The sequence below is a fragment of the Lutra lutra genome, chromosome 8 (assembly GCF_902655055.1).
Source record: "Lutra lutra chromosome 8, mLutLut1.2, whole genome shotgun sequence".
Classification (NCBI taxonomy): Eukaryota; Metazoa; Chordata; class Mammalia; order Carnivora; family Mustelidae; genus Lutra; species Lutra lutra.
Window position 1 is genome coordinate 38,861,567 of NC_062285.1, and position 26,695 is coordinate 38,888,261.

General features: G+C 48.1%; 3 protein-coding genes across 11 annotated transcripts in view; 2 read left to right on the forward strand and 1 right to left on the reverse strand.

Moving 5' to 3' along the window:
* Positions 1 to 465: 465 nt before the first annotated feature.
* FOXM1 (forkhead box M1) lies at positions 466 to 13,692 on the reverse strand. Of its 6 annotated transcripts, none has more exons than XM_047741931.1 (9): positions 13,494 to 13,692; positions 10,504 to 11,076; positions 9,804 to 9,949; positions 7,423 to 7,614; positions 6,508 to 6,636; positions 5,790 to 5,834; positions 5,077 to 5,149; positions 4,714 to 4,889; positions 466 to 2,479 (listed from the first exon to the last, which is right to left on the reverse strand). In XM_047741931.1, exons 2-9 carry the CDS (start codon positions 11,027 to 11,029, stop codon positions 1,457 to 1,459), a joined length of 2,310 nt encoding a protein of 769 aa, XP_047597887.1. In that variant the 5' UTR covers positions 11,030 to 11,076; positions 13,494 to 13,692; the 3' UTR covers positions 466 to 1,456. The 6 variants fall into 6 exon arrangements, with proteins under 6 accessions (XP_047597887.1, XP_047597888.1, XP_047597889.1 ...); XM_047741932.1 differs by having other exon boundaries at positions 5,077 to 5,146; positions 13,494 to 13,688; XM_047741933.1 differs by having other exon boundaries at positions 10,528 to 11,076; positions 13,494 to 13,685.
* A 30-nt stretch (positions 13,693 to 13,722) lies between these two features.
* RHNO1 (RAD9-HUS1-RAD1 interacting nuclear orphan 1) lies at positions 13,723 to 21,136 on the forward strand. Of its 4 annotated transcripts, none has more exons than XM_047741941.1 (3): positions 13,723 to 13,861; positions 18,492 to 18,701; positions 20,262 to 21,136. In XM_047741941.1, exons 2-3 carry the CDS (start codon positions 18,576 to 18,578, stop codon positions 20,859 to 20,861), a joined length of 726 nt encoding a protein of 241 aa, XP_047597897.1. In that variant the 5' UTR covers positions 13,723 to 13,861; positions 18,492 to 18,575; the 3' UTR covers positions 20,862 to 21,136. The 4 variants fall into 4 exon arrangements, with proteins under 4 accessions (XP_047597897.1, XP_047597893.1, XP_047597894.1 ...); XM_047741937.1 differs by having other exon boundaries at positions 13,729 to 13,861; positions 18,492 to 18,743; XM_047741938.1 differs by lacking the exon at positions 13,723 to 13,861 and adding an exon at positions 15,699 to 15,836 and having other exon boundaries at positions 18,492 to 18,743.
* A 1,578-nt stretch (positions 21,137 to 22,714) lies between these two features.
* Positions 22,715 to 26,695, forward strand: part of TULP3 (TUB like protein 3) — a 69,281-nt gene continuing 65,300 nt past the window's right edge. The window contains 1 exon segment of the mRNA XM_047742984.1: positions 22,715 to 22,843. Within this exon segment, the coding sequence (XP_047598940.1) occupies positions 22,803 to 22,843 (41 nt within the window). The 5' untranslated portion in view covers positions 22,715 to 22,802.

Consider the following 26,695-nt stretch of genomic DNA (forward strand, 5'->3'; position numbering starts at 1 on the left):
AGCAAAAGATGGTGACCAGAGGAGCTTCTGGGGAGGGACGTGTCTAGGAGGGCAGGAAGAGAAAAGCAGGGCAGGCTGGCCTCCACGCCCTGGATCGGGGTAGACGTGGTCCTGAGCCACCTATATCTCTGCCCATTCTTCCGGGAGGGGAGGGCCCTGCCCCTCTATAGGCCTTTCCTTACAGAGAACGCTAAAGGGCCAAGTTAACCATCCATCAGGTTCAGAGGTGCTGAAGAGGCTGGCCATACAGGACCAGCCTGGGAAATCTGCCAGGTTCTGTGCTAGGAAGGATGTGTGCCTGGGCAGGCAGTGCCCTGTGTGGGGCAGGCAGTGCTCTCCTTCGCGCACTTCTTGCTGGCTGTGGGCCTTACCTCTTCCCTGTCACCACCATCTCCATTGTCTCCCACAGTCTCCTCCAACCCCTCCCTATGCTTCAGGGACCAGACACCGACACACCACAGAAACCACACTTCCACTCTGGATTTTATTGACAGTCATGGTAGTGTTCTTGAGCTGGCTCACATGCATGAGGTCAGCTGGGGCCTAGGGTGGCTCGTAGCAAAGCCGAGGTGTGAGCTAAGGAAGCTAGGCAGGGCAGGGCCCTTTCAGTCTTCTCAAGCCTTGGGCCAAGTTCTTGGCGATGGCTAGTCTCTCTGGCATGATTAGGGACATTATCAGAGAAACGTCTCATGGGAGCACGTCTGGGCACCCATTCTTTGCTTCAGATGCATCCACTCCCCCACCCCCAATTCAACTCCTGACCCATGACAAGAGACCTTTTTATTGGGATTTCTTCTTGCAGGAAAGCGGACTTGGAAACATGGGAAGGCGGGAGGGATGGGCAATAAGAGACCCGAGGAAGCAGATCTGCTTGTCTGGGTGCCTACAGTAAAGGGTCCTTGAGGCAGGTCTCCTGGGCCTGGGAGAAACCGTGCACGGCATGTCCTCCCTTCTCTAGGAATTAAAAGCAAGGAACAGAAGCAAATTGAAATCCCTTGTCATCCCACCCACCTTCTGGCAGTCTCTAGATAATGATCTAAGGAAATAAGCTTACATTTATAATTAGAGGATAATTTGGAGAATATATACTATTTACAAGGGCCACGCTGCAAGGAGCAGGGAAGGTGGGAGACTGTTGGGCTCAGGTGTAAACAGTCTGGGGGGTTTCCTAATCTTTTTTTCACCCTTGTTTTTGCTCTTCCCACCCTTCAGCTCCTAGCAGGGAGAGTGAGGAACTGGATTCTCTGAGGGAGCATTGGTGGCACAGTGACCAGTCACCAGGACCTCGCTGCTTGCAGAGGGCTCAGTAGTGGCCATGGTGTGACCAGGTGAAGTGGAACTAGAGGAGTGGATGGTCCCTGCCTGTTATCCTCACTCCACATGAGGCTTGGATGGCCCAGCCACACGAGCTCCTGGAAGTGTGGACAGCTTGGGCAGCAAGGGTAAGGCCAGGCCTCTACCGCAGCTCAGGAATGAACTGAGCCCAGTTGATGCTGTCAGGGCCCAGAGGATCTTCCTCCAGGCCAGGAAAGCTGATGTCCAGCAGGATCTTGCTGAGGCTGTCATTCATTGTGTCCAGAACCAGGCCTTCTGTCAGAGAACGGTTGGCTACAAGGCTGGTCACCTCTGGCCCAGGGGAGTCTGGCTTGGGGACTTCCATATCTGAGGGGGAAGAGGGGCTGAAGGGGTCAGAAGTGAGGTCAAAGGGCTCCGAATTGAGGAGCTCTCGGGGTGAGTCAAAGAGGGGGATACTTTTCAGCGGGGTGGTACTAAAATCCGTCAGCCCCAGGGAATCGGGCAGGGGGCAAAAGGCAGCCTGGGTGGCTTGTACTGGGCTGAAATCTAGCCCCCCTACTTTGGCTGGGGGTGTGAGCCTCCAGGATTCAGGGGTCACGGGAAGGACAGATTTGCTCGGGGTGGAGGAGATGGGCAGCATCTCCTTAATGGGTGTCTTAAAAGGTCCTCCCTCCTCCTGGGAGTAGCCAAGCTGGGAGGCAGGCCCAGAGGACTCTGCAGGCAAAGGGAGATCTGTGGCTCGCTGGGAAGCCCCAGGGCCCTCGAAGAACAGCTCGGGCTCATCCAGACAAGGAGGCAGAAGGTGCTGTTTCCTTCGAGACCGGCTCATCTCCCTCCCCTCCCTTCGTTTAATCACGAGCATTTCCGAGACACACCGGGCTGGGGACTTGAGCCCGCCGTAGGACTTCTTGGGCCTTGGAGTGGGAGAGTGGGACGAACCCTCCCAGGAGTGAGACGATTCCTCTTTGACAGACGGGTATGGTGAGGGCCACTCCTCCAAGGGTGGGCTCTCTACTTTGATGGGTCTCCCCAAGGGCAGCATTTCCTCCCCAGGCTGGGGTTCTTCCTCCTTGATGGACTGAATTGGAAGCAGAGGAGATAGCCCTTCTCCAAGCAGGAGCTTGTCCTCTTGCACAGGCCCTGTGGTGGGCAGAGGGGCCACCCCTTCCTCGGCTAGCAGCACCTGAAAGGAAAGCAGGGGTGTGGTGAGAGGGAGCTCTCCAGGCCTTGACACTCACCCCAGTCACCAGGTGGGACACAAGATCATGACTAAAATAAGCCACATGTTGGTACTGGTCCTCTTTTTTGTCTTTTTAAAGTCTTACAAATTATGAAATCTGAGAATATATGATGAAGGGCATAGTTCAATTCTGGGGGTCAAAGGTAGAATGTTGTTTAAATATGGTGTTGGTACAATTAGTACACAGCTGAGAGACCATAAAATTGGATGCCTGTTGCATACCATATACAAAGACTTCAACAGAAAAATTAAAACCATACGAATCCTGAAAGAGAATCTAGGAGACTACATGTACAATCTGAGGGTGGGGGGCGAACTTCTTAAGCAAGACTGGAAACCCAGAAGCTGTAAAAGAGAAGAGAGACATAGTTGACTATATAAAAACTTAAAATCTTTTACTGTGGCAAGAGATTCCATAAACCAAGAGATAAACAACGAAAGTTAAAAAAAACAAAAAAAACAAAAAAACAAAAAAAAAACAACTTCAGCACCAAGGACAGAAGTTAATATTTTAATAACAAAGAACTTTCACACATTATTAACAAAATCCCCTAGAAAGATGGGCCATGCCTCAACATAACAATCTCGTGGTGAACCATTCTAAGTGACCCAACATAATGAGAAGGTACTGGCACTTACTGATAAGCAAAGGAGATATCATTTACACATAGCAAATGGGCAAATATGTAAAAGACCATTAATACCAATTGCCGGCAAATATACGGATCTTGTCACATATTGCTGGTAGAAATGTAAATTGTATATTTTTTTGGAAACTGTATCTAGTAAGATTTAATAAACTGGAAAACACCTTTCCCCTGGGCAATCTCTTGGTTTTCTAGTCCACAGAAATAAAAGCACTTGTAAGAAAGGTACCTGCAAAGACATTTATTGCTGTGTTGTTCATAGGGCAAAAAAGCCAGAAACAAAATGCACCCATAAAAGTGGAATGCTGGAACATTTATGGCCTAGGCACACGGTGGATTATTATGTCACCATTAAGAATCAATGAATTAGAGCCAATGTCAAGTAACTTGGAAGACTCTCCCTGTGGCAGGAAAGTGTAGCGTGATCCCATTTTGAATGTTCTGGGTGTCGTATGTGCATATATAAAGTCATTATGGCTGTGTGTGTACCTATAGTACGTGAAGAGCAAGGACATATGACAAAAGCAAGCACACTATGCAGTCAGCAGCGGGTATCACAGGCAGCAGGGGGATATGAGTGAAGGTCGGGGAGGGGAGGCAGAAAGAAGAAAAGGGGAAAAAAAAGACTGTAAATAAAACAAAAACAGTATATGGGCTATAGTCACATGGATACATTTAGGTAAAATTACATATGGTGGTATGTATAATTTTATGTATATTTAAAAAATATTTTTTCAATTAAAAAAAAATAAAGCAAACCCAAGTCTCTCTAAACTCCAGAGCCCATGCTCTTTCCATCTCAGTGAAGGAGGCAAGGGGCCCTTTTCTCTGCTTTGTTATCAGTCGGCTCTCGCTCACAAACCCTTCTCTCCAGAGTCCAGACTTGGTAGCTCATCACGAGATGGTCTTCACTTAACCCTCCTCACTTTCTCCCCAAAATAGGTCACTGATGCTCAACCAAGGGGTGCTAACCCCACCCTCTCATCCTCTAGGGGACACGTGACAATGTCTGGACATGTTTTAATTGTCATACTAGGGGAGGCTCCTGGCATGTAGTGGGAAGAGACAAGGGATACTGCTAAAAGATCCCTCAGTGGGTAGGACCTTACCTGTCCATCCCCAACAAAGAATTATCTAGCCCTGAATGTCAACAGTATGGAGACTGAGAACCTCCAGAGCTAGACTGACCCAATCGCTCTACCGTTACTATGTATAAACTGGCATCTCCTGCCTCCACGGCACTGCCCATCAGAATGCTGTTGCTACACCTGTTTGCTTACCCAAAGGTAGTTCTAATAAACTCATCAGGTGTCCATGGGCTTCTGACATCGCTTACACCGTAATCCAAGTTCTTCTTTAGCTCTTACAATGCTCTTGAATTCTCCTTTGTCATACAAAGGGAAACACCTTGTCTACCCAACTAGATTTATAAACTTCTCTGGGAACACTTAGCGGAGTGCTTGCAAACTATAGGTTCAACACTTTTAATGGACTGGAGTGTCTCCTCGGAGCAAAACGGAAACCACTCACCTTGGGGGCGATACGGACTCGCTTGCTGTGGCGGGCAAGCTCTGAGCTCATGAGGGAAGCTGCCAGGGGCAGTGGCACCTTGACCGAGGGCTGCAGCACCAGTGATTGGTTCACTGGGAACTGGATGGGTACCAGGTACGAGCTGACCCGTGGGAGCAGTGGCTTCATCTTCCGCCCTAGGAGGACACGGGAAAGATCAGGAGCAGGGGTCCAGGAATACAGCCCTTCTCAATCCCAGGAGCTCGCTCTCCTTCTCTGGGCTCAGCGCCCTTCGAGCTTGGCCACAGACTCCCGCAGCCTGGTTGTCTTTAAAATACGCCCCCAGAGCAAGGACTAGTCTGATGCCCACTGTCCCATACTAACGTGCGCCCAGTGGGAGTTCAGTTTTGATGGTCACGTTCCGGCGGAGTTCAGGATTGGGTCGTTTCTGCTGCTGCTTGTGGCAGAGAGGGAGAGAAAGAAACCTGGGTTAATGAGGCAGGGGGAGAGGGCAGGAGAACCCGCCAGCTGCTCCGGTACGGTGCACTGAGCTAACCGACAGCCCAGAAAGTAAAGGCCGGTCTGGGGTGGATGCAAGTGAGCACTGTCTCCAGAGCCTGGTTAGTGGGAACAGGTGGATGGCACACAGACCTACCATGGCAGGACGGTCCTACCACCTCATCCATGTGTCCTCGCCACCCCCAGGGGATGCTAAAGCATGGAGCTCTACTAGTGGCAGAGAAAAGCCAGGTAGGAAAGGAAGAGGGAAAACTGCTGCTTGCCAGGCCTACACCATGCACTTGAGGTTGCCGTCTTGCACGAAGCCTGTGGCATGTCCTCTTGCCACACCGTGCTCTGCTCCATGACCTTCGTTGTGCCCATTGCGGGGGGTAGGAGAAGTGGGCACGAGCTGGGAGGAACGGGGGGATGAGGTGGCGGCCGTCAATTTCCTTACTCCCAGGAGCTCAGGGTGCTCTGTGTTTAGGGCTGGCAGTCACACAAGCCACACAGGCTCCCTTCCCCTGTCCACTAAAGCCATGCTGCGCGGTGAAAGGAAAACAAGGCCAAGCCCCGAGCCGGGAGGAGAAGAATCTTACTGATTCCAAGTGCTCAGGCGATTGTGGAGACCCTGGGTCCAGTGGCTGGTGGCGGTCAGGCATTGTGGGAGAGAAATGAGATGAAGTTACCACCAGCGTGGTCAGTCTGCCCAGGTTGGGAAAAACAGCTAGTCCTGTTGGATGCTGAGGGTCCCAGGGGACAATGTGCCAGCCCAGGGGAACAGGGATAGCTTGCAAGCTGCCTTGTGGGGACTCTGAAATCCCCAAACAATCACTTCTGAAAAGATGTTCTGGTAGCTGGTTTCTGGTCTCCAGGCTGAAGAAGGGCTCTTTCAATGCAAGGTTTCTAGACTTCCTCTGTAGGAATCACCTGAGAGGCTTGATAAAAATGCATATAGCCGGTCCCATCCCAGACCCACTGAGTCAGAGGCCCCACGATCAGGGCCTGATGCTCTATTTTAACAAGCAATCTGGGCAATTCTTACCCACAAAGCAGTTAAGGAAACACTGCCGGGGGAAGTCATCTATTTGGATCAGAGCAGCCCTCCCCGAGACCTGGTATAGCCTAAAAGTGTGTCATTTGGTGTATGTCAACCGTATTTAATTCGGCTAGTTTTATGTAGTTCATCTCCGGGCTGTCTGGCTTCTAAGTCTGCCCTGGCCAGGTAAGGGCATCACAAGGACAACCTGTTTCCTTTTGAGATGGATACTAGGACAACCAATTCTGGCCCTATTTAGAGGGAACCAGGATACTCACCTTAAACACCTGGTCCAACGTCAAGTAGCGATTGGCACTGGGGTGGATAGTCCAGAAGGAGACCTTGCCATTGGCAGACGTCTCCCGAACAAACATGTCGTGGAGAGAAAGGTTGTGGCGGATGGAGTTCTGCAAGGACAGAAAGACAACTACTAGTCAGCTACTTTAGCTTCAGAGTCGTTCCCTTTGATGTTCCCGAGGGGACATCAGCCTCAGGCCTCCCCCGCTGTAGCCAGCAGTGTCCTTGTCCTCACGGTCTTGCCTAGTGGAGCACTCTCCCTGCTGTTCCACACCGAGGAGCTGCCAACCCGGGCCATCAAGCCATCAATCCAATGGCTGGTGGTAAAAGAAAAGACCCAGATGGGTATCAGCAGCTAGGAAAGAGGACTGAGGCTGCAAAGCAATCAGTGGCAAGACAGGCGAGTGAAGAAACTAAGAAACCAGGAAATTTCATTGAGGTAAGAGTGTGAAGAGTTCTACCACGGAGGAAACAAAACAAAACAAAACAAAACAAAACAAAACAAAACAAAACCCTTGCTTGGAGCTGTGTGTCTGTCAGAAGCCCAATGCTGTGGCCCTGTCAGTTAGTATGAGCGACAGCGACTCCAAGGGACCTCAGTGTCCCCACAGGTACAATGAAGAGAATATCTCTGCCTCCTGGAGAGGACATGTGACATTAGAGGAGGTGAATCTTGGGTCATGGACAGCATTTTTTTTCATTAAGGTCTTTTCGTAAAGCTACTTAGTCACTCCAGCTGCCGTTCAAGTCACATCTTAGAAACATACACTTGTTTACAGTTCCAGCTTTCTCGGCATTGAACTGTTCCTCAGAGCACCGGACACAAGGCCGCACATCTGTGTAGACAAATTGCTGGGCCAGAGGGACCTCGGCGGTCGTCGCTACGGGTTATGTACCTTCCAGCCTGGCTTGGCAATGTGCTTGAAATAGGGGAAGTGGTCCTCGATCCAAGTATAGATGTCCTTCAAGGTCATGCGCTTCCTCTCGGTGCTATTGATGGCGAACTGTATCATGGCCATGTAAGAGTATGGCGGCCGCTCAGACACAGAGTCCTGCCAGGATGCGGACGCTCCTGGGGGCTCCTCGACCTGCGGGTTACGAGACGCCAAAGGCAAGGAGAAAAAGAAATGACATGGAAGAGTTCATAAGACCTCCCCGGGGCCCCCTCAAAGAACACCCCTAGAGAAACCTTTTAACTGACGGAATTCTGCTAGAAACCTACTCATCTGAGACAACTATTCCATAGAATAAAACTTTAGGATCAGGAAGTGTAGCGATGATCTAGTCTAGTCCCTGGACAATGTGGAGCCACTTCTGTGTCATTGTTCATTTTGTTGAATATGTTGTCCCATAATAAGTGGAGGTCCAGTCTGCTAGTGGAAACCTCTCAGGAAAGTTTGGGTGTACATCAGGATTTTTAAAAAAATATATTTATTTATTTATTTGATAGAGAAACAGTGAGAGAGGAAACACAAGCAGGGGGAGTGGGAGAGAAGCAGGCTTCCAACCGGGCAGGGAGCTCGACGCGGAGCTCGATCCCAGGACCCCAGGATCATGACCGAGTCAAAGGCAGACGCCTAACGACTAAGCCACCCAGGTGCCCGTACATCAGGATTCTTCAACCATTGATTTTATCCTAAAAATCACACTCATTTTTCAGACCTGAGAGTCAAGAGACCAACATCTTCATCTGTTTTCTACTACCGATGGGATGTGAATAAACCCACGTCTTTTTGGGGTTTGTATGAGATATTTTCAGGAATATAGGATGGACAAATGTCTGCAAAGCATACATTTGGCTAAGCCTTAGGCAAAGAGCTGATAGGTCACAGTTGAAAAAACTGAGCTCTGGGCTGCCTGGGCGGCCTGGTCAGTTGAGCCTCTGACACTTGGTTTCAGCTCAGGTCATGATCTCAGGGTCATGGGATCGAGTTCCGGGTTGGGCTTGGCCCTCAGCTTGGAGTTGGTTTGAGATTGTCTCTCTTCCTCTGCCCCACCCCCGCCCCTCCGCTCGCCCAATCTCTCACTCTCTCTGGAATAAATAGATGAATAAATCTTTAAAAAAAAAAATAGGGGTGTCTGGGTGGCTCAGTGGGTTAAGCCTCTGCCTTTGGCTCAGGTCATGATCTCAGGGTCCTAGGATCGAGCCCCACATCAGGCTCTCCACTCAGCAGGTAGCCTATTACCCACCGTCCCCCTCTGCCTGCCTCTATGCCTACTTGTGATTTCTCTCTCCGTCAAATAAATAAATAAATAAATCTTTTAAAAAAATAAAGAATTTAAAACCTGAGCTCTAACTTTAGAAAGTACACAAGTTTTAAGTTTTACTTATGCACACATTCATGTAAATTGTCACTTTTAAAGGCTGCGGAATGATGGATTTAAGGGTGTATGCAGCAATATAGTAAAAAACAACCCCAGGCCGCATAGTTGGGTCAAATTGAATCTGCTTGCCAGACTATTTAAAATTCATACCTAACAACTTTATTTGCTATTAATGTATCTTCTAATAAAACTTTTTTTTTTTTTTTTAAAGATTTTTATTTTTTTGACATAGACACAGTGAGGCAGGGAACACAAGCAGGGGGAGTGGAAGAGGGATAACAGGCTTCCTTTGGAGCAGGGAGCCCGATGCGGGGCTCGATCCCAGGACCCTGAGGTCATGACCTGAGCCGAAGGCAGACGCTTGACTTAGCCATCCAGGCGTTCCCTAATAGGACTATCTTGTTAAAAATCCTCTATTCCTGGGGCGCCTGGGTGGCTCAGTGGGTAAAAGCCACTGCTTTCGGCTCAGGTCGTGATCCCAGGGTCCTGGGATCTCTTCCTCTCTTTCTCTGCCTGCCTCTCTGCCTACTTGTGATCTCTGTCTGTCATATAAATAAATAAAAATCTTTAAAAAAAATACATTAAAAAAAAATCCTCTATTCCTTTCATACTGTTGGGCTGCCTCTTTAAAGCTCAATCTTTCCCAACTAAGGAAAGATTTCAACTTCATCATTTCCAGAGTATCTACCCAGTACCTGCTAAGGGCAGAGTACTAAACTTAGCGCTCATGGAATACACAGTGATCCAGGAACAGCCGCCCTCAAGGAAATGTCACAAATGGGGCCAAAAAGATGCCAGGCGCAAAGGTAGCTCAAATGTTATGCAGAATAGCGCTAAGCAAAGGGCTAATACCAGAGCTTGGAAATTCCGCTCCACAGGTCACTTGATCCATTTCCCTTTTTAGAAGGGCCCTGCCCTGTCCCCAACTTCCCTAGTGAGAAGTCACCTTTACCTGATTCTGTTCCAGGTGACGATTCTCCTTCTCCTCCATCTCTTGCTTGATGCTGCTGGAACCCAGCCCGTCAGAACTCATCTTTCCAAGCCACTGGATGTTGGTCAAGCTGCTGTCGAGAACGCAGCCTGCTGTCTCGCCGCCAGCTAGAGAGTAAACAACCCAAGATGCCACTTAGCTGCCTGATCCCAGTGCCTGGCAGGCCCATCAAAATTGGTGGGTAGGGAGCATCTCTCCAAGACCTCTACCCGTAGGGACCAGGAACACGTGCTGTATCTACTGTGGTCCTCAGGTACTCTGCCCCATTACAGATCTCAGGAGAAACTCCGGAGCCACACTGAGCCTGAGAGATCAGTCAAGGCAACTTTACCAAAGTTAGTATTTGTGCAAACAAAGTCACTTTTCCTCCTCATGCTTCCGTTTTCTCCTTTATTAAAATGGAGAAAGATCCTATTTCCTTATGGTCAACGGGAAAGAGAACAGCAAGAAGAAACAAATCCTTTCCTAATATAAGGAAAAATAAGAGAAATGCTAAATTATAATTTGGGCACTTTCGACGGTGCCCAAAGGATCTGGGTCAAGGATTTGAGATGAAGAAAGACAAGACTTTCCCCTGGTTCAGGCTAGGTGCCTGTCTGTTAAGTACCAATGTGACAGACTGCAGTCCTTTCTACCAGAGAGGAAAGGCTGGGCTCCTCACCCCTTTGCCTTGCAGACCACGTACCACAGCTCTCCCATCTCTGCCCGGGAAGGGCTCCAGGTGGTCTAGGAAGATTCACATCCCTAGCTGCAGGCTTTGGTCCCAGGGTCTCGGTGACCACTTCTGTCCTCTTGGGATCATTGCTGGTTTGGGCTTGAGGCTGGGGTCCTGGAGGGTGAGTGGGGGCTCCCCCACAGCTGATGAGGATGAATTTGTTGGGCCCACTGCTGCCACTCTCTTTTCCTTTGGCGGTCAATGCTGTGATGATGCTCTGGATATTGGCATTGTTCGGGACGGCCACCACTTGGGTGTTGGGCATGGTGGGGTGGTTGATGATCTTGATCCCAGCTGGAAACTTGCAGGAATTGGACTCTGCCGCCTCCTTGGAGGTCTGTGCTTGACCAGGCTCCTGTTGGGCAAGGGGCCTCTTAGGTTCCTCTCCTGATGTTTCACCTGGGGCATTTTGAACAGGAAGGGGCAGCCTCCGTCTTTTGAGAATCAGTGGCCGACGGGGGCTGGTTTTCATTATGAATCTGTGTTTTCACTCTCCATTGAGAATCACAAGCACGGGCCCTGGAAAGTGCAAGGAACAGCAGGATGTCAGAAATCTGTTAGGCTGAGAAGGAGGTACTGCTAGAGAGAGGCGTTCCTCTTTCCATGACCAAAAGCATGAGCCCACGGGCCCAGGTTAATGATCCCTGGGCCTCTGTAAAGACCTCAGACAATAAGGAGATGAGTTCTACGACAAAAGAAAGCTAAAACTGAAGCATTTCAAAAGGGGAAAGCAGGGTTGAACATAGGTCAAAATGACCAAAGGTCTTCCTGAAGCTTAAGAATGTTTGGCTACAGAAATGAATAGGACAGTTACAAAAATGTGGAAATTTCTATGATTGCTTATTATAGTACAGATCACTTTCAGTGACTCTAGGGACAGGGATGCTGGAATAGGAGGACATTTGGCAATTTGAGGACCAAACTCTGATCCCATAATGTATTTTAGGATTGATAAAGCCTGTATATTTTTATATCATCTCAGTCTATAAATAAAAGGATAAGTGTCCTAGGGTCAGAGGAGAAAGGCAGATTGCACTACTGTTCCCTTGCCATCGTCTCCCACTTCACAAGACCTCAAAAGAAAACAGAAACTGCTCTATTCAAGGCCCATGGTGCTATTCATCTCACAGACTATTATCCTTGCTAGTAAAAGCAAGAGTACACTTTTCTTTCACAATTTGCAAAGTATTTCTTTTTTTTTTTTTAAAGATTTTATTTATTTATTTGACAGAGAGAGATCACAAGTAGACAGAGAGGCAGGCAGAGAGAGAGAGAGAGAAGCAGGCTCCCTGCTGAGCAGAGAGCCCTATGCGGGACTCGATCCCAGGACCCTGAGATCGTGACCCGAGCCGAAGGCAGTGGCTTAACCCACTGAGCCACCCAGGCGCCCCTGCAAAGTATTTCTATAGTGACATTTTAGTACTTGCATGTGCTTATTCATATTTTAACCTTCTAAGCATGTCACTCGATTGCTTGATTTCTCTTCCAGAACCAAGACTATATTCCCTATCTCTCAGCCAACAGAATGTGCTGTCATCAATATGCTAAGTTGGTTTTGTCATGTTAAGGAAAATAGTTTTATCTTTAAAAAAAAATGTGTTGGGGCGCCTGGGTGGCTCAGTGGGTTAAAGCCTCTGCCTTCAGCTCCGGTCATGATCCCAGGGTCCTGAGATGGAGCCCCGCATCGGGCTCTCTGCTTGGCAGGGAGCCTACTTCCCTCTCTCTCTCTACCTGCCTCTCTGCCTACTTGTGATCTCTGTCAAATAAAATTTAAAAAAAAAATAATAATAAAAAAATAATAAAAATTTAAAAAAATAATGTGTTTATTGGGCGCCTGGGTGGCTCAGTCACTTAAGCATCTGCCTTCAGCTCAGGTCATGATCCCGGGGTCCTGGGATCGAGCCCCAGGTTGGGCTCCCTGCTCAGCGGGGAGTCTGCTTCTCCCTCTACTCCTCACCCCGCTCTCGTGCTCTCTCAAATAAATAAAATCTTAAAAAATTTTTTTTGTGTTTGTTGATTTTAATAGATACACAGAATACTCCGCCATCATGTAAAATCATGTAATCCTCTTTAAAGGCACTTTGACAGAAAAATGGGCTGTCTGTGTTAGGAAATCCAGTATCTCCCTAAAAATGTCTGTCACAGCCCAAAGACATTTGCCACCTGCTTAGAGTTCACAGGCTCTCTCCACTCGCCCCCTCCCTTTCCTTTATAATTAGGTTTCCTCTACTTTCAAATCTGTTTTATTTCTACCTCCTGTCTCTTTGGGCCTGCCTCCCTCCCTCCCTCGCCCACCAATGAGGAAATACTATTATTCCTTCCCCATCCCCAAAAGGTATCTTCCGGGTCTAAGGCTTAATTTTGCTTTCAACTCTCTGATCAGTCTCTTCCTATCATGGCCAACTCTTTAAGCTAGGGGACTTCCAGAGTGACTCCTCTGACACCACTGCCCATCCTGACCAGGGAAACCTTGCAGGTTCTCAGGAACCGGGAGAAGGGCCCTGGAAAAGGATAGGGTGGAGGCTGTGCTGCTCAGTGGTAGGAGCGCTTGGGAGGAGCGGAGGGTGTGGACAGTTTTGTCTTTGACTTAATGCAGAATAAGCTCAATCTTCACGCCAGCCACAGCCGGCCTAGAAAAGTAGGCCACCCCAGCAGCAGCCCCGAGGTTGTGGGCAGGGCACAGAGGTCAAACTTCCAGGGAAGGCCAAGAGGTGGTGTGAGGAAGAAGCGAGGACAAGGCCAGGAGGCTGGAGGCAGAAAAAGTTTGCTCCCTCTCCCAGCCCTCCTTCCCGTGGGGCCCCAAACCTCCACTCCAGTCCCGCGCCCTGCCGCTAGACCCCCTGACCTCGGCGCCCGAGCCCGGGCTCCCTGCCTCTTCCCGGGCCCCAGCTCCGACTCCATTCCTCCGCACCCCGCCCCCGCCCCGCTCCGCTCACCTCCTGTCTGCAGCCGCCGCCGCTGCTGTTGGGCTGTGGCTCCGAGGGCGGGCTCCCGGCTCCTCAACCTGGGGGCCGAGCCAGGGGCCCGGACAGGGACTCGCGCCAGGCCGGCCGGGTCCCCGGCGGTGTGGGAGGGGTGGGGAATCCCGGGGGATCCCGGGAGGGGAGGGGTCCCGGGCCAGGGGGCCGGGGGTGGGGTCGGGCACCGGAGCTTTCAGTTTGTTCCGCTGTTTGAAATTGGCGCCGGCGGAGCGTTGCGGTCACGTGACGGAGCGTCGCCAATCGGCGGCCGTCCTTGTCTCAGCGTTCTGGGCTCGAAAGCCGCGGCGGCCCAGGGGAGCGGCGGCCGGGACGCTGCCGGGCGGGTAAGGCGGGCCGGCGGCCGGCTCGTGGGGAGGGGGGCGGCCGGGGGCGGCCTGGAGGGCGCAGGAGGGGCCCCCGCGGCGGGGGGCGGCCGGGCCGGCCGGGGCGGCGGGGAGATGGCGCTGCCCGGGGCCGGCGCCCTCGGCCTGCGCTCCCTCGCGCGTTCCGGGTCGCTGTCCTGCGCCCGCCCCCCGGCGCCGCTCTTCCCGCCTCTCTCGCGGTCCTCCGGCCTTTTCAAAGCCTCCCGGGTTTGGCTTATCTCCTGGGGGAAACGACTCCTTGCCCCGCCGACGAACGATCGTCTGGCCGCCTCGACTAGTCGACCGGCGTGTCATCTTGTTTAAGCTTCCTCCATCTTAAAGAAAACCACGCCATGGTAATACTTGATTAACTTGGTCGACACATTTTGTTGAGCACCTACTATGTGCCAGGCCCTGCTAGGGTACCAGTGGTAGTAGGGGAGGTTCTTTCCTTACCCTGTATACAGTCTGACGGGAAGAGAGGAGACAACAGCCATTTCTGAAGAATCGAATAAGCAAGAGGAGAATTATAGCTGCGAAGGGATAAATTAGAAAGGTCATTGATAACTGAGTATCTACCATAAGATTTTGCCTTCGGTAGGTCAGGAAAGACTTTTCTGGACAGAAGCTTGTTCTGAGGTCTGATGCCTTTGTGCAAAGAAGGGAGTGAACGCCGCAAAGCAAAGGGAAGATGGTGTGCAAAGGCTGTGTGGCAGGAAGAAGATTGGGGGTGTACAAAGCCTGAAGAATAGAGCAGGAGCCAGGGCTGAGAGACCTGAATAGAGTGTGGTGTGAGACGAAGCTGGAGCTAGAGGAAATAGGATCTTAGCCATAACTGAGGGAATTTGGGCCTTATCCAGAAATCAGAAATTTTAAGCTGTGAGTCAAGATCAGATTTGCATTTTTAAAAGCTTCCCCTGCAGGGGGTGCTGGAGCGGATGAGGGTAGACCCGTTTAGGCTACTGCAATACTCCACATCAGGACTGTTGGAACTTCAAAGGTGGTGGGGAGAGAAAGAGCATGAGAGAGGGGCAAAAGGGGCATTATTGAAGACATGCTTAAGAGGTAAGGTTGTCAGGGCTTGATGATGTTGGATGGGGACAGAGGTGGGACATGTCAAGGTTTCTGGCTACGTAACTAGAAGCATGATCATACCATACCCCGAGCAAGAGCCTTGGAAGATAATCACCTGTGGAGCAGGTGCAGGGGAGAGGATCATGAATTCAGTTTTAAATATGTTGATTATGGGGCGCCTGGGTGGCTCAGTGGGTTAAGCCTCTGCCTTTGGCTCAGGTCGTGATCTCAGGGTCCTGGGATTGAGCCCCGCATCGGGCCCTCTGTTCAGCAGGGAGCCTGTTCCCACCCCCCCTTACCCCCCGCCCCCGCCTGCCTCTCTGCCTACTTATGATCTCCGTCTGTCAAATAAAGAAATAAAATCTTTAAATATGTTGAGTTTGAGGGCGCCTGGGTGGCTTAGTCAGTTAAGTGTCTGCCTTCGGCTTGGGTCTTGATCCTGGGGTACAGGATCGATCCCTTCATCTGGCTCCCTGCTCATCAGGGAGTCTGCAACCTCTCCCACTGTCTGCTACTCGCTGCTTGTGTGCTTTCTCTCTCTCTGTCAAATAAGTAAAAAAATAAAATCTTAAAAAGGAAAAAAAAGATATTTAGAGTCAACTGGAAAATTTAAAATATATAAATAAGTTGAATTTCAGCTGTATTTGAGACATCTAGTTTGTGTCAAGTAGGCAGTGGGTATGTGGGTACTGAGTGTAGAGAATTCTAAGCTGAGCGTATAAATACTTAAGTCATCCACTTGTAGGTGTGAGCCGATGATTGCCTCTGAAAGGTGTGTAAAGTAAGAAAAGCTCCAAAACACAGCCAGACGGAAAGGTTTTAGAGAGCAAACAGGACTGACCTGCGATTGTAGCATGAAGAGAATGGATGCAGATATATATAGGTTTGTATGTTCGGTATCTGGAAATTGAGAGTATTTTCTTTGGTGTCTCTTGCATTCTCTGTGAAGTAGGAAGTAAGGTCATTTGTTAAGAGGGATGGGAGTTCTAAGGTTTTAAGAAAGTGGAAATATCTTAAGATAATCTTAAGATATCTTAAGATAATGAGTTGATGAAGGAAACGTAGTAGGATTACTGCCTAGCAATGTCATGTCTATTGGAGGCTGGCTAATGTCAACACTTTGGAGTCATTGCTATTGCTGTCCTCTCTCCACGGGACTTCTGCAGCAGCCCTTTAACTGGGCACCCTGCTTCCTTTCTCCACGCCTGCTCTCCCAACCCACCTGTTCTTACAGACTGTCTGAAGTTATCATTGTAAAATATTAATGTCGCTTCCCTGTCCAGAGCCTTGCCGTGGCTTCCTGTCACACCAAGAATAATTAAGTCCAGAGTCCTTCACCTTGCCTGTGAAGCCCTGTGTCACTTGAACTGATTCTCATCTTCTCTTTCTTCATTTCAGGTCTTTGCACAGATATCACTTTTTCAGTTACCTTCCCTGACAACCCTGTCTAAAAGAGCACTGAGTTGGGCCAACCCCTTATCCTGTTTGTGGTTTTTCTCCATAGACCCTTCCCAGCTAGGATGTAAGCACCATGAGGGCAGGGATTTCATTTTGTTCTCTGGTTTATATTTCCAGCCCCAGGAACAGGGCCTAGCACTGTGGGCACTCAGTAAGTGTTGACTGAATGGCTGAACGAACAAACAAACAGCTGGGTATATTACCTGTGTTCTCCCTAAAAATGTTAGTTCCTGAGTTTTGTCCTTTCTTTTTCCTTTACCTGTATCTCCACTGCCTAGTGACATAAGTAACATAAGAGTATGTTACTTTTTATTGTTGACTGACTGAATGAATCATGAATGTGTGGTGGGACCCATCTGCCCTGTTGGGGGACTTTGCCAGATGCTCAGCTGCACCTCCCATGCAACTCTCCGTTGCACGCAAACTTCTCTCCCACGCTTCCACTGATGAAGCTCTTACTGAAGTCGATCTGGTTACTAGATCTGGCCACTTTTTTCAGACTTTTTATTACTCCATGGGCCTGTTAGTCCTGCTTCTGTGTCTAGCCCCCATTTCCACTGACGTAGCCCAGATTCAGGCCTGATCATTTCTCACTTAAGTAACCTCCTAAAACCTGACCCCCTACTTCCAGAGAACTCCCTCTCCTTCCACGCTGTTGCCAGGATGACCTGTCTAAAAGACAAAAACAACTAATTATGACATTTATGAAACAATTGAAAATTTGAACAGGTCTAGATATTTGATAATACATTTTTTAATTTGTCAGAGAGAGCACAAGCATGGGGAGTGGCAGGCAGAGGAAGAAGCAGGCTCCCCGCTGAGCAAGGAGCCCTATGCGGTACTCGATCCCAGGACCCTGGGGTCATGACCTGAGCCAAATGTAGAAGCTTAACCCACTGAGCTACCCAGGCATCCCTGGATATTTGATAATATTAAGGAATATATATATATATATATATATATATATATATATATAATTAATGGAGATGATATAATGGTTGGCAATATCATCTTCATAATACAGGAGTAGGGGAAGTGGATGAAGGGTGTGATGGATCTGGATGGCTATGGGTTGATGGTCGTTGCAGCTGGGTGATGAGTACTTGGGGGCTCATATGATTCATCCCCCTTTTGTGTATGTTCAAAATTATCTGAAGAGAAAGTTAAAAAAACAATTGAAGTGTGATCACATCGTTCTGCTTGAAAATCTTCAGCGACAACTTAGGCTAGAGTCCAAACACGTATGGCACACTTGCTTTTTTCCTTTTTCTTTTTTTTTATTTTTAAGATTTTATTTATTCACTTGAGAGAGAGAGAGAGAGACAAAGAGAGCACACAAGCAGGGGGAGAGGCAGAGGCAGAAGGAGAAACAGGCTCCCCTCTGAGAGCCTGATGTGGGGTTAGATCCCCGACCTGGAGATCATGACCTGAGCCGAAGGCAGCCGCCTAACCATCTGAGCAACACCCCGGTGCCCCACACCTGCTTTTTCTGACTTGACCCTGACACGGGTCTAGCCTCTGAGGTCTTGCATCTGTCTTTGCATATGCTGTGTCCTGCTGCATGGAGTCTATGAGACCTTGAATTCTCGGTCTTGTCTCCGGGCCTCTGTATGTGCTGTTCCTCAGCCTGGAGGCTTTCCCTAGCCCTTCTGTACTAGGTCAGGTATTACCCTCTCTAGAAAGCCTCCCCCACAGTACGTGGAAGCATTCTTTATCATAATTTTCTGTTTCTCTCTGCTAGCCTCTCAGTTCTTTGAAGACAGGCACAATCTTACCTTTGTGTCCCTACAAGCACTTGGCACTTGATAAATGATCGTAGAATCAATGGTTATGCATCTTTAAATTCCCAACGCCCAGCATGGCATCCAGCACACGCTTGATCAGTGTGCATTGAATGAACGTTGTTGAACGGGAACTCCTGTGTTTTTACTTGGTGGTCGTAGGGATAGGAAGCTGTGCTCCCTGCAGTGTGGAGGTAGGGGTGGTAGTTGATAGTAGAACTGGTTGACAGAGGATGAACAAGAGCTGGGGACGGAATCATCAGAATTGTCTCCCACCTTTTGTTTTTTCCCCTCTGCAGGCATGGGTTGGAATCGGAGCCTGAACTCCGACCTGACTACAACCAGCATCATGCGGTTACTAATTGCTCTTCATTCACCTGTTGATGCCTCCCAGAAAAAAACGCTGCCAGCGTTCCCAGAAAGGCCAGCTGCTATTCCAAGAACCACCACTGGAGGGCCCCAAACATCGCTATGGCTCTCCCCAGCTTACCATCACACACACTAGACAGGTGCCCAGCAAGCCCATTGACCATAACACCGTCACTTCCTGGGTAGGCCATGGGATTCTTACTTTGACTTTTGCTCGGTTAGGCTTTTCAGAATGCTGCCACTTCTGCCCCTTAAGCCAGGGCCTCCAAAGGTTCCTGGGGGCTGGGATAAGGAGGCAATGTATTCTTTTTGTTATCAGCCATCTTTGTATATTTTCTTTTCTTTTTAAAGATTTTATTTATTTGATAGAGAGAGAGATCACAAGTAGGCAGAGAGGCAGGCAGAGAGAGGGAATAGGGGAAGCAGGCTCCCCTCTGAGCAGAGAGTCGGACAAGGGCCTTGATTCCAGGACCCTAAGACCATGACCTGAGCCGAAGGCAGAGGCTCAATCCACTGAGCCACCCCGCGCCCTGTATATTTTCTAAGTTCAAGCTGAGGCAAAGGCTGGTTGGAGTAGGAGTCTTTCCCTCCACATTCTTCTTAGAGAGTTCAGTATAAAAGTTTCATTACCCAGTAGGTCACTGAAGCAGCCAGATAAATGGCAGAATGAGTCAAAAATGAGACTGTTCCCCAAGCTTCACTTGAGAGGTAAACTATTTAACTAGGTATGGTATTTACAGTTTAATAGAGTGAACCTGGGAAAAAACCCACAGAAATGACATATCATATTTTGACAGTTTCAAGGCTCTAGGAAGAGAATACAGCTACTGTCAGGGCAGTAGTATAGCCAGAGGGCCAGACAAAAGCATAAACTTCACTTAAGAGTGCTTAATAAATATAGCTTGTTCAGGATTGCTTGGAAGAAACAAATACTTGCTTCGGAATTGTAGAAGAAACTGAAATGTTAGATCCCGTGGGTGAGGAGTGAACATTTAGAGAACTCTTCATGTGTCGGGTGTTTTTTTTTTTTTGTTTTTTTTTTTTTTTAAAGAAGAGTTGAGTGGGTTTTTTTTTTTTTAAGTTTATTTATTTATTTGACAGAGAGAGAGATTACAAGTAGGCAGAGAAGCAGGCAGAGAGAGAAGGGGAAGCAAGCTCCCCCCTGAGCAGAGAGCCTGATGCGGGGCTCAATCCTAGGACCCTGAGATCATGACCTGCGCCAAAGGCCGAGGCTTAAGCCACTGAGCAACCGAGGCGCCCCCATGTGTCATGTTTTAATGCTAGCTGCTTCCCATACATGATCTCATTCCCTATTCTTGAACTCAGCATTCAGTCCACTGGGGGCCTTCTTCATGCCAGGCACTCTGCCAGGTGCTGGGCATCAAAGGTGAGGAAGATTGCTGGTCGCTGCCCTCAAAGTTTAAAGATTGTTAAACAAGTTGTGGTGTGATAAAGTAAAGGAGGCATTGTCCCTTTTCTTAAACACGAGGAAGCTGAAAGCCAGAGAGATCGAATTACTTGCCCAAAGCTCATATCCCTTTATTTTAATATCCTGTTAGAGGGATATTTTGTTCTGTGGCCATTACTATAGTGGGCCCCCATTTAGAATTCTGGTCCTTCGGTATAGTTTCCACCCTCAGGTTCCTACTTGGTAGCTGGCCTGCCTCACTTCTTTTTGGTTTTTGTTTTTGATCCTTAAGGTATCACCTCAGTTTGATATGACAGCAGAAGGCTGGTTCCCAGTGAACCAGAAGCATCATCGTCGAAACCAGGCAAGACATTCAAGTCGAAAATCCACCACCTCCAAGTTCCCACATCTAACATTTGAGAGTCCGCTGTCTTCCTCCGGTTCAGCTGTACTTGGGATGCCCTTGACCAGGGAATGTCCTGGTCAGTCAGAAAAGCGCATTTCTGGAAGGTCCTTAGTTCCAATGCTCAGTCCTCAAAGCTGTGGGGAAGTGTCAGCACACGTGCTTCAAAACTTACCTTATGTATTCATTCCACCTGATATCCAGACCCCAGAGTCATCGTTTGTGAAGGAGGGGCCCGTTTCCCCCGATCAGAGGGAATGTAGCCTTCTGAGCAGCTCCTTCCACACTAGTACTCCCAAGAGCCCAGAGGCTGGGCCTGTTCTAGTTAAAGACACCCCTGAAGAGAAGTATGGGATCAAGGTCACATGGAGGAGACGACACCACTTGTTTACTTACCTCAGGGAGAGAGGGAAGCTGAACAAAAACCAGTTCCTTGTGAAGAACTCACTGGATTCCTCAGACTCCAACAGTCTTGAGAAATTTTCATGAAGTTGCTAAAGTACTTTTCTGGCTTGCAGGAGAGTACTTTAGGAGAATAAAACAGAAATAAAGTCAATAACCTCAATAGAAAAAAGATGTCTTAATCAGAATTTTGGAGTCATAAGGGAATTCAATTCCCAGATTTGCTTTTTAAAATATCTTTTCCTAGAAAGTTTTTAGTGTCAGAAACAGTTCATATTTTTCTTACATTAACTGTTTAAAATTTTAAAGTATCTTGTAGTAACTATTTAAAATGTATGTAAATAAATGGTTGCAGAAAGGTTTTAGAGACCCCTGCTTCTGATTACCAATCACTCAGCAATACTGCCTTCTCCACAAAAGGTCTGTCTTCATTGTTTTTTAAAAACCACTAATTAATCCTCTAATCACCTCATTCAAACTAATTCATTCCACATTTTTGAGTACAAACTCTGTGTTAGGCTCAGCAGCAGCTTCCTTTATGATATGATGGGCAGGGAAAAATTAAAGCAAACTTAAAGCGACTTTGTAGCTGAGCTGTCCCCTCTGCAACCTTGCTCCTCTGCTCAAAGGCCAAGGTGAGGAAAGGCAGCAAGCCCTAACTGAATACAATGGGGTTAGGGGTCATAAAGGGGATGTAGATAAGTTGCTTAGGTTTGCCGTATTTTGGTTTTTTTATTTGCAACCAAACTAATCTGTAAATATCAAATAGGGTGGGAAAATGATTTCTTGAAATGTATGTAATTAAATATGGAAACTTGTCAGAAGACTACTTACTGTGACTAGAGCACATCTGCCCAGTCAAAAACAGCCTCCGTTGCCCTTTCACCAATACAGATAGCATCTCTTTCAACTGCATCCGTTCAGTTTTAAGCAACTACTCTGTCCGGTCTAGCCGGAGCTAAACAAGCAGGGATTATTCTGTTTATTTCATAGATGGGACTCTGAAGCCCCCATAATCAACTGTGTTTAGGGTCCCCCAGAGAGTGGAGGTTGACACATCAAAGGGATGCTCTGCTCTCCCAGCTTGTGCCAACTTCTGTGCCTCTGAGAAAGGCAAACCAGTGTGGAAACAGCTGACCTCCGAATGCTATAAAGACAACATGCGGTAACTTGTGCCAGGGTGTTTTGTAGGGGTTACAATAATACGTGTACGTTGGTGGTGAGAAGGGAAGTGGCGACAAGATTTATTGGAAATGAGAGTACATATTTGGATAGGGAATCTCGTGGGATATGGATGTTTGAGGATCATCCACAGAGAGGTAAATGGGAAAGGTTCTTAAAATCTGTAGAATTGATCCAGCAATGCTGTAAAAGCTTGGGCTGGAGTAGGGAAGGCTGAAGGAATTTTGTGCAGATGGAATGCGATACCAGATAACTGAAAGACGCATTCAAAGGCAATGACTGCTGGAGAGGGTGCAAGTGTGCTTCTCGGAAGGCTCTGGTGTCGGGAGGGCCCGGACTGTGAGGGCGCCGGCAGAGGTCTATGAGTGAGTCCTAACATTACAGACCTCCGGAGAGCGCTCTGGGTGGTCTCTGGGTACAAACGGCGGCGACGCGGGGAGGCAGCTCAGTGGGTGGCGGTTAGGGGGATGCGCCACTCCTCTGACAAACTGAACCCACCCCCCACGCTGGGAGCCAACGCGACTGACACGAACACATCCCTCCGCCCTCCACCCCATCCCATCCGGGAGAAGCGCTCGGGGGACCCAGCCTTACCCAGCGCGTCACCCGAGTTCGGGCGCAGGCGCCTTTAACTCCCGGCGCCTCCGCCCCCTAGAAACCCTCCCGCATCGCCGGGCGGCAGCAATAGCCAATGAGAGACGAGCGATGGGCACGAGGGCCAATAGGCGGAGGCAACAGTGCGGGGTGCGGTTGCCAGGGGGCGGGGCCCGGCCGCCTGCCAGGCTTGCCACCCTAGCAGGGGCGTCGGGGGTTCTGGACTTGGTTGCCACTTCCTGAGCCGCGGGGATGGAGGCGTCGCGCTGCCGGCTCGGACCCCGCGGGGACAGGTCCGAGAGGGGTGGTGGCTGGTCTCGTCTCGAGCGGGGCGGAAGGACTGAGTGAGACCATGGCGGTCCTCTCTGGGAGCTCTGAAGAGAGGGTGGTGGGCTCGGGTCGGGGAGGGAGGGACGGATTTGGCGGCAGGAGGCGAGTTTTGGGACCCCCGCTCTACGGTGGAGGGATCCCTTTTTCCCGGTGAGCGGTAGGAGGCAGCGGCTCTGCAGCCTGCACCGAGAGCAGGGACTTTGTGTTGAGGTCCCTGCTTGGGAAACTCTTGGAGTTTTCGTTATGAGCTCGTCTTGCTCTCTGTGGGCCTCGCTTACTCAAAATGCGTTAGCGCTGCTCCTCACGCACTGCCCGGCAGGATCATAACTGAGGTGGATGAAGTCCTTCCCGGGAGTGTTGAGGCGGAAGGTTGTGGGTGATACTTAATCATTTGCTCTAATGCCATTGCTTTTGGCAGGCGGTGCTGAATTCTGGAACGGAGTCCCAGGGCTGAAAGTGCAAAACTAATCTTTCGCTTCTATCTGCTTCATAGTAATTGTCTTTTATTTAGGATTGTTCGTCTTATTTGCGGTGTACCATACCCCTTGTTTGCGCCCCTCTTTCCTGCCTCCGCCAGAGGGAGAGCCTGGGAAATAAAACAATCCGAAATCTCAGTCTGTCGATTTCTGGTTAGCTAGGTTAATGGAAAGTTAAGGGGGAGCGGCATGAATTCATTGGCTTCAAACTTCGGCATTGTCGGAGAATTGAACTCATACACGCCAACAGTATTCCCCGCTTTTTATGCCATTACCATGGCAAATAAAGATGTAGCATGTAAGGATTTAGTCTGATATTTAGATTAGTAGATATTTAGACGATTCTAAACCATTTAAAAACGTCACAAGGAGGTGTTGGGCATAGAGAACCCCTATTTTCCCCTCTCATCAGATTTTATTTATGTGATAGCTGCTATCTGAAAGATTTGTTCACTGCACTTTCTTTTTCTCAAATTGAGAGAAAATAACCCACGTTTACCAGTATAACCATGGAAATGCTAGGAGGACGTAAAGATAAAATTCAGCGTCTTTGTTGAATTCAGATGGTGTATGTTCAGTGTGGTCATTCAGTAAATTAATTGAATGAATTTATGGCAATAAATTTCTTGGGTTCCAGATATTTGATATATGACTCGTGATTTTTGGGGGGGGGTGGGGTGAGGAATTTACTTTGAAACTGAGACCAGGAGGCAAAGTGGCTTTTAATCTATTGGATCTGAAGTTTAAAGGGATGATTTTAAAATTTTCCCTTCTTTTTCTTTGCAAAGAAAACAGCTTTTTAGTTTAAAAATTGACATCAAAGGAGAGCGTGAGTCACTTAATGTTTCAACTGCCCTAGGTAATATTAAGTGCAGTTTCTATGACTGTTTAACTCAGTCGTTGCTGAGAAGGAGTGGAATGTCTCTTCTATTTTGGCTTCAGGTTGTGTGTTTAATGTTTTTGGTGAAATACATTGATACAGTTTTTGGTATTAATATCTTTCGATGTGAAGTATAACATCTGACTTTTAAGTTTCCTGTGATTTTTTTTTTCCTTTGAATTTTACCATGTTTCCTTTGATTGTTTACCATGAGGAAGATTTCAATGAAGTGGAAAAATTACTAACAAACTTCAATTATTTTTCCTATTTCTGAAATAGCGGGTGAAAATTGGGGATGGAATTTGAAACATCACTCTCAGGACCTTTGTTGAAGCTAGGCATTTTGTATTATAAATTCCCTGGAGATGACCATGCCTGGCTAGTGCTAGAACTTGAGCTTTCTCTGGCCTTTGTCCCTGATAGAGAATTGAAGGTATGGTGAGAGATTTCTCCGTGTGATGTGACCTTGTGACCCAGTTGACTAAGAATGTTCTAGCCTGTGGTTTATCCATGCTTTCTCATTAGGAACAAAAACAGTCATAGTAGCCGGAGGTTATGTATTGTCCAGGCTTGTTATCCTCTCTCACGTTCTCTCTTTTTGAAGATTTATTTATTTTAGAGAGTGTATGTGTGCGTGAGAGCGAGCGAGCACGGGGAGGGGCAGAGGGAGAGAATCCTGAAGTGGACTTCCCACTGAGTTGGATCCCTGGACTGAGACTACGTGACCTGAGCCAAAATCCAAGGGTCAGCCACTTTACCTTCTGCACCAGCCAGGTGTGCCCCTTTCTCTTTTATTTATTTATTTATTTATTTATTTGACAGAGAGAGATCACAAGTAGACAGGCAGGCAGAGAGAGAGGGGGGGGGGGGAAGCAGGCTCCCTGCCGAGCAGAGAGCCCGATGCGGGACTCGATCCCAGGACCCTGAGATCATGACCTGAGCCGAAGGCAGCGGCTTAACCCACTGAGCCACCCAGGCGCCCCGACCCCTTTCTCTTTTTTGAATGGTTCATCAGATCAGCTAATTGTTGGCAAATAGACTTACCCAGTGCTTAAATATACTCAGAATAACTAATCCATGACTGCAGTATGTTTGGCAGATATTAAAAGCTCCTAATAACATCAAACATGCATGTATTTCTCCAAATGCAGACCTAGAAAGGAGAGACTAATCCTCTGCAGTAAATTTTCTTTTTTCTGAGACCCTTCTGTTCCAAGCAGACAGACTCAGACATTTTTTTGGAATAGTTTTCATTTCTGACTTCGCTTATTCTTTCCTATGGAAACTCTGCTGTTTTTCCTGCATCTGTGCCCATTGAAAGAAAATGCTAACATTTGTCCTTACTAAGGGGAAATACACGCTTGAATTCCTTGGAGGCAGAGTTGAAGTTGCCTTGCTTCTCCGTATTGGAGGACTTTGGGACGAGAAGGAGCCTTGATCATTCCTTTCGTTCTCCTCTTTGAGAAGAGTGGAATTATTATGGCTTCTTTCAAACTAGAATTTCCTGTGCTCTGCTTTTGCTTTATCTCCTTTGAATCCATTCACTAGAAATAAGCTCTTTGTTCTGCTAAATCTATTCTGCCTCATCAGATGTCCTTACTGTCAGAAATAATGAAGGCTGCAAAATTTTCCTTGCCTGGTTAAGGCTTAAATCCACTTATGCTTGAGGGAAGACGCCATGGCCACATGCTGATTGATGTGCTGTCTTTATTTACTCATTTTAATACCTGCCGTTAGGGCTTGATAATGAGGATTGCCATCTCTGTCTTGCTGCCTTAGTACTTCTGCAAAAACATAAATGATGAGTACTGTGTCATGTGAATCACAGAACCCCTGGAAGACCATGGTTCTGAAGAGGGTTATAGTAATACTTTTATTGTTTATAAGATGGCTTTTGCTGTTTTACCACATGGCATTGTGGGAGACACTGGAAACTTCTACTGGGTTCCTGAGTTCTAGTCCCAGCTTTTTTACTCTCTGGCAGTATGATTTGAGCAGCTCATATACTTTTTTTTTTTTTAAAGATTTTATTATTTATTTGACAGACAGAGATCACAAGTAGGCAGAGGCAGGCAGAGGGGGGGGGGGAAGCAGGCTCCCTGCTGGGCAGAGAGCCCAATGCGGGGCTTGATCCCAGGACCCTGAGATCATGACCTGAGCCGAAGGCAGAGGCTTTAACCCACTGAGCCACCCAGGCGCCCCAGCTCCTCTACTTTTTTGGCTTTAGTTTTCTCCTCTGGAAAATGAGGGCTTCTTTGGATTCCCTCAGAGATTTATAACAAATTTATTAAATGACAAAGATATTTTTAAATAATGCATGGCTCAAATTTCAAAAGATACAAAATAATATTCAGTGAAAAATATGTCTTGCTGTCTCCGTGTCACCTTGTTCATTCATTGCTGGACATCCTAGGGGACCTTCCAAAGATATTGTGTTAAATAATCTATAAATATTCCTT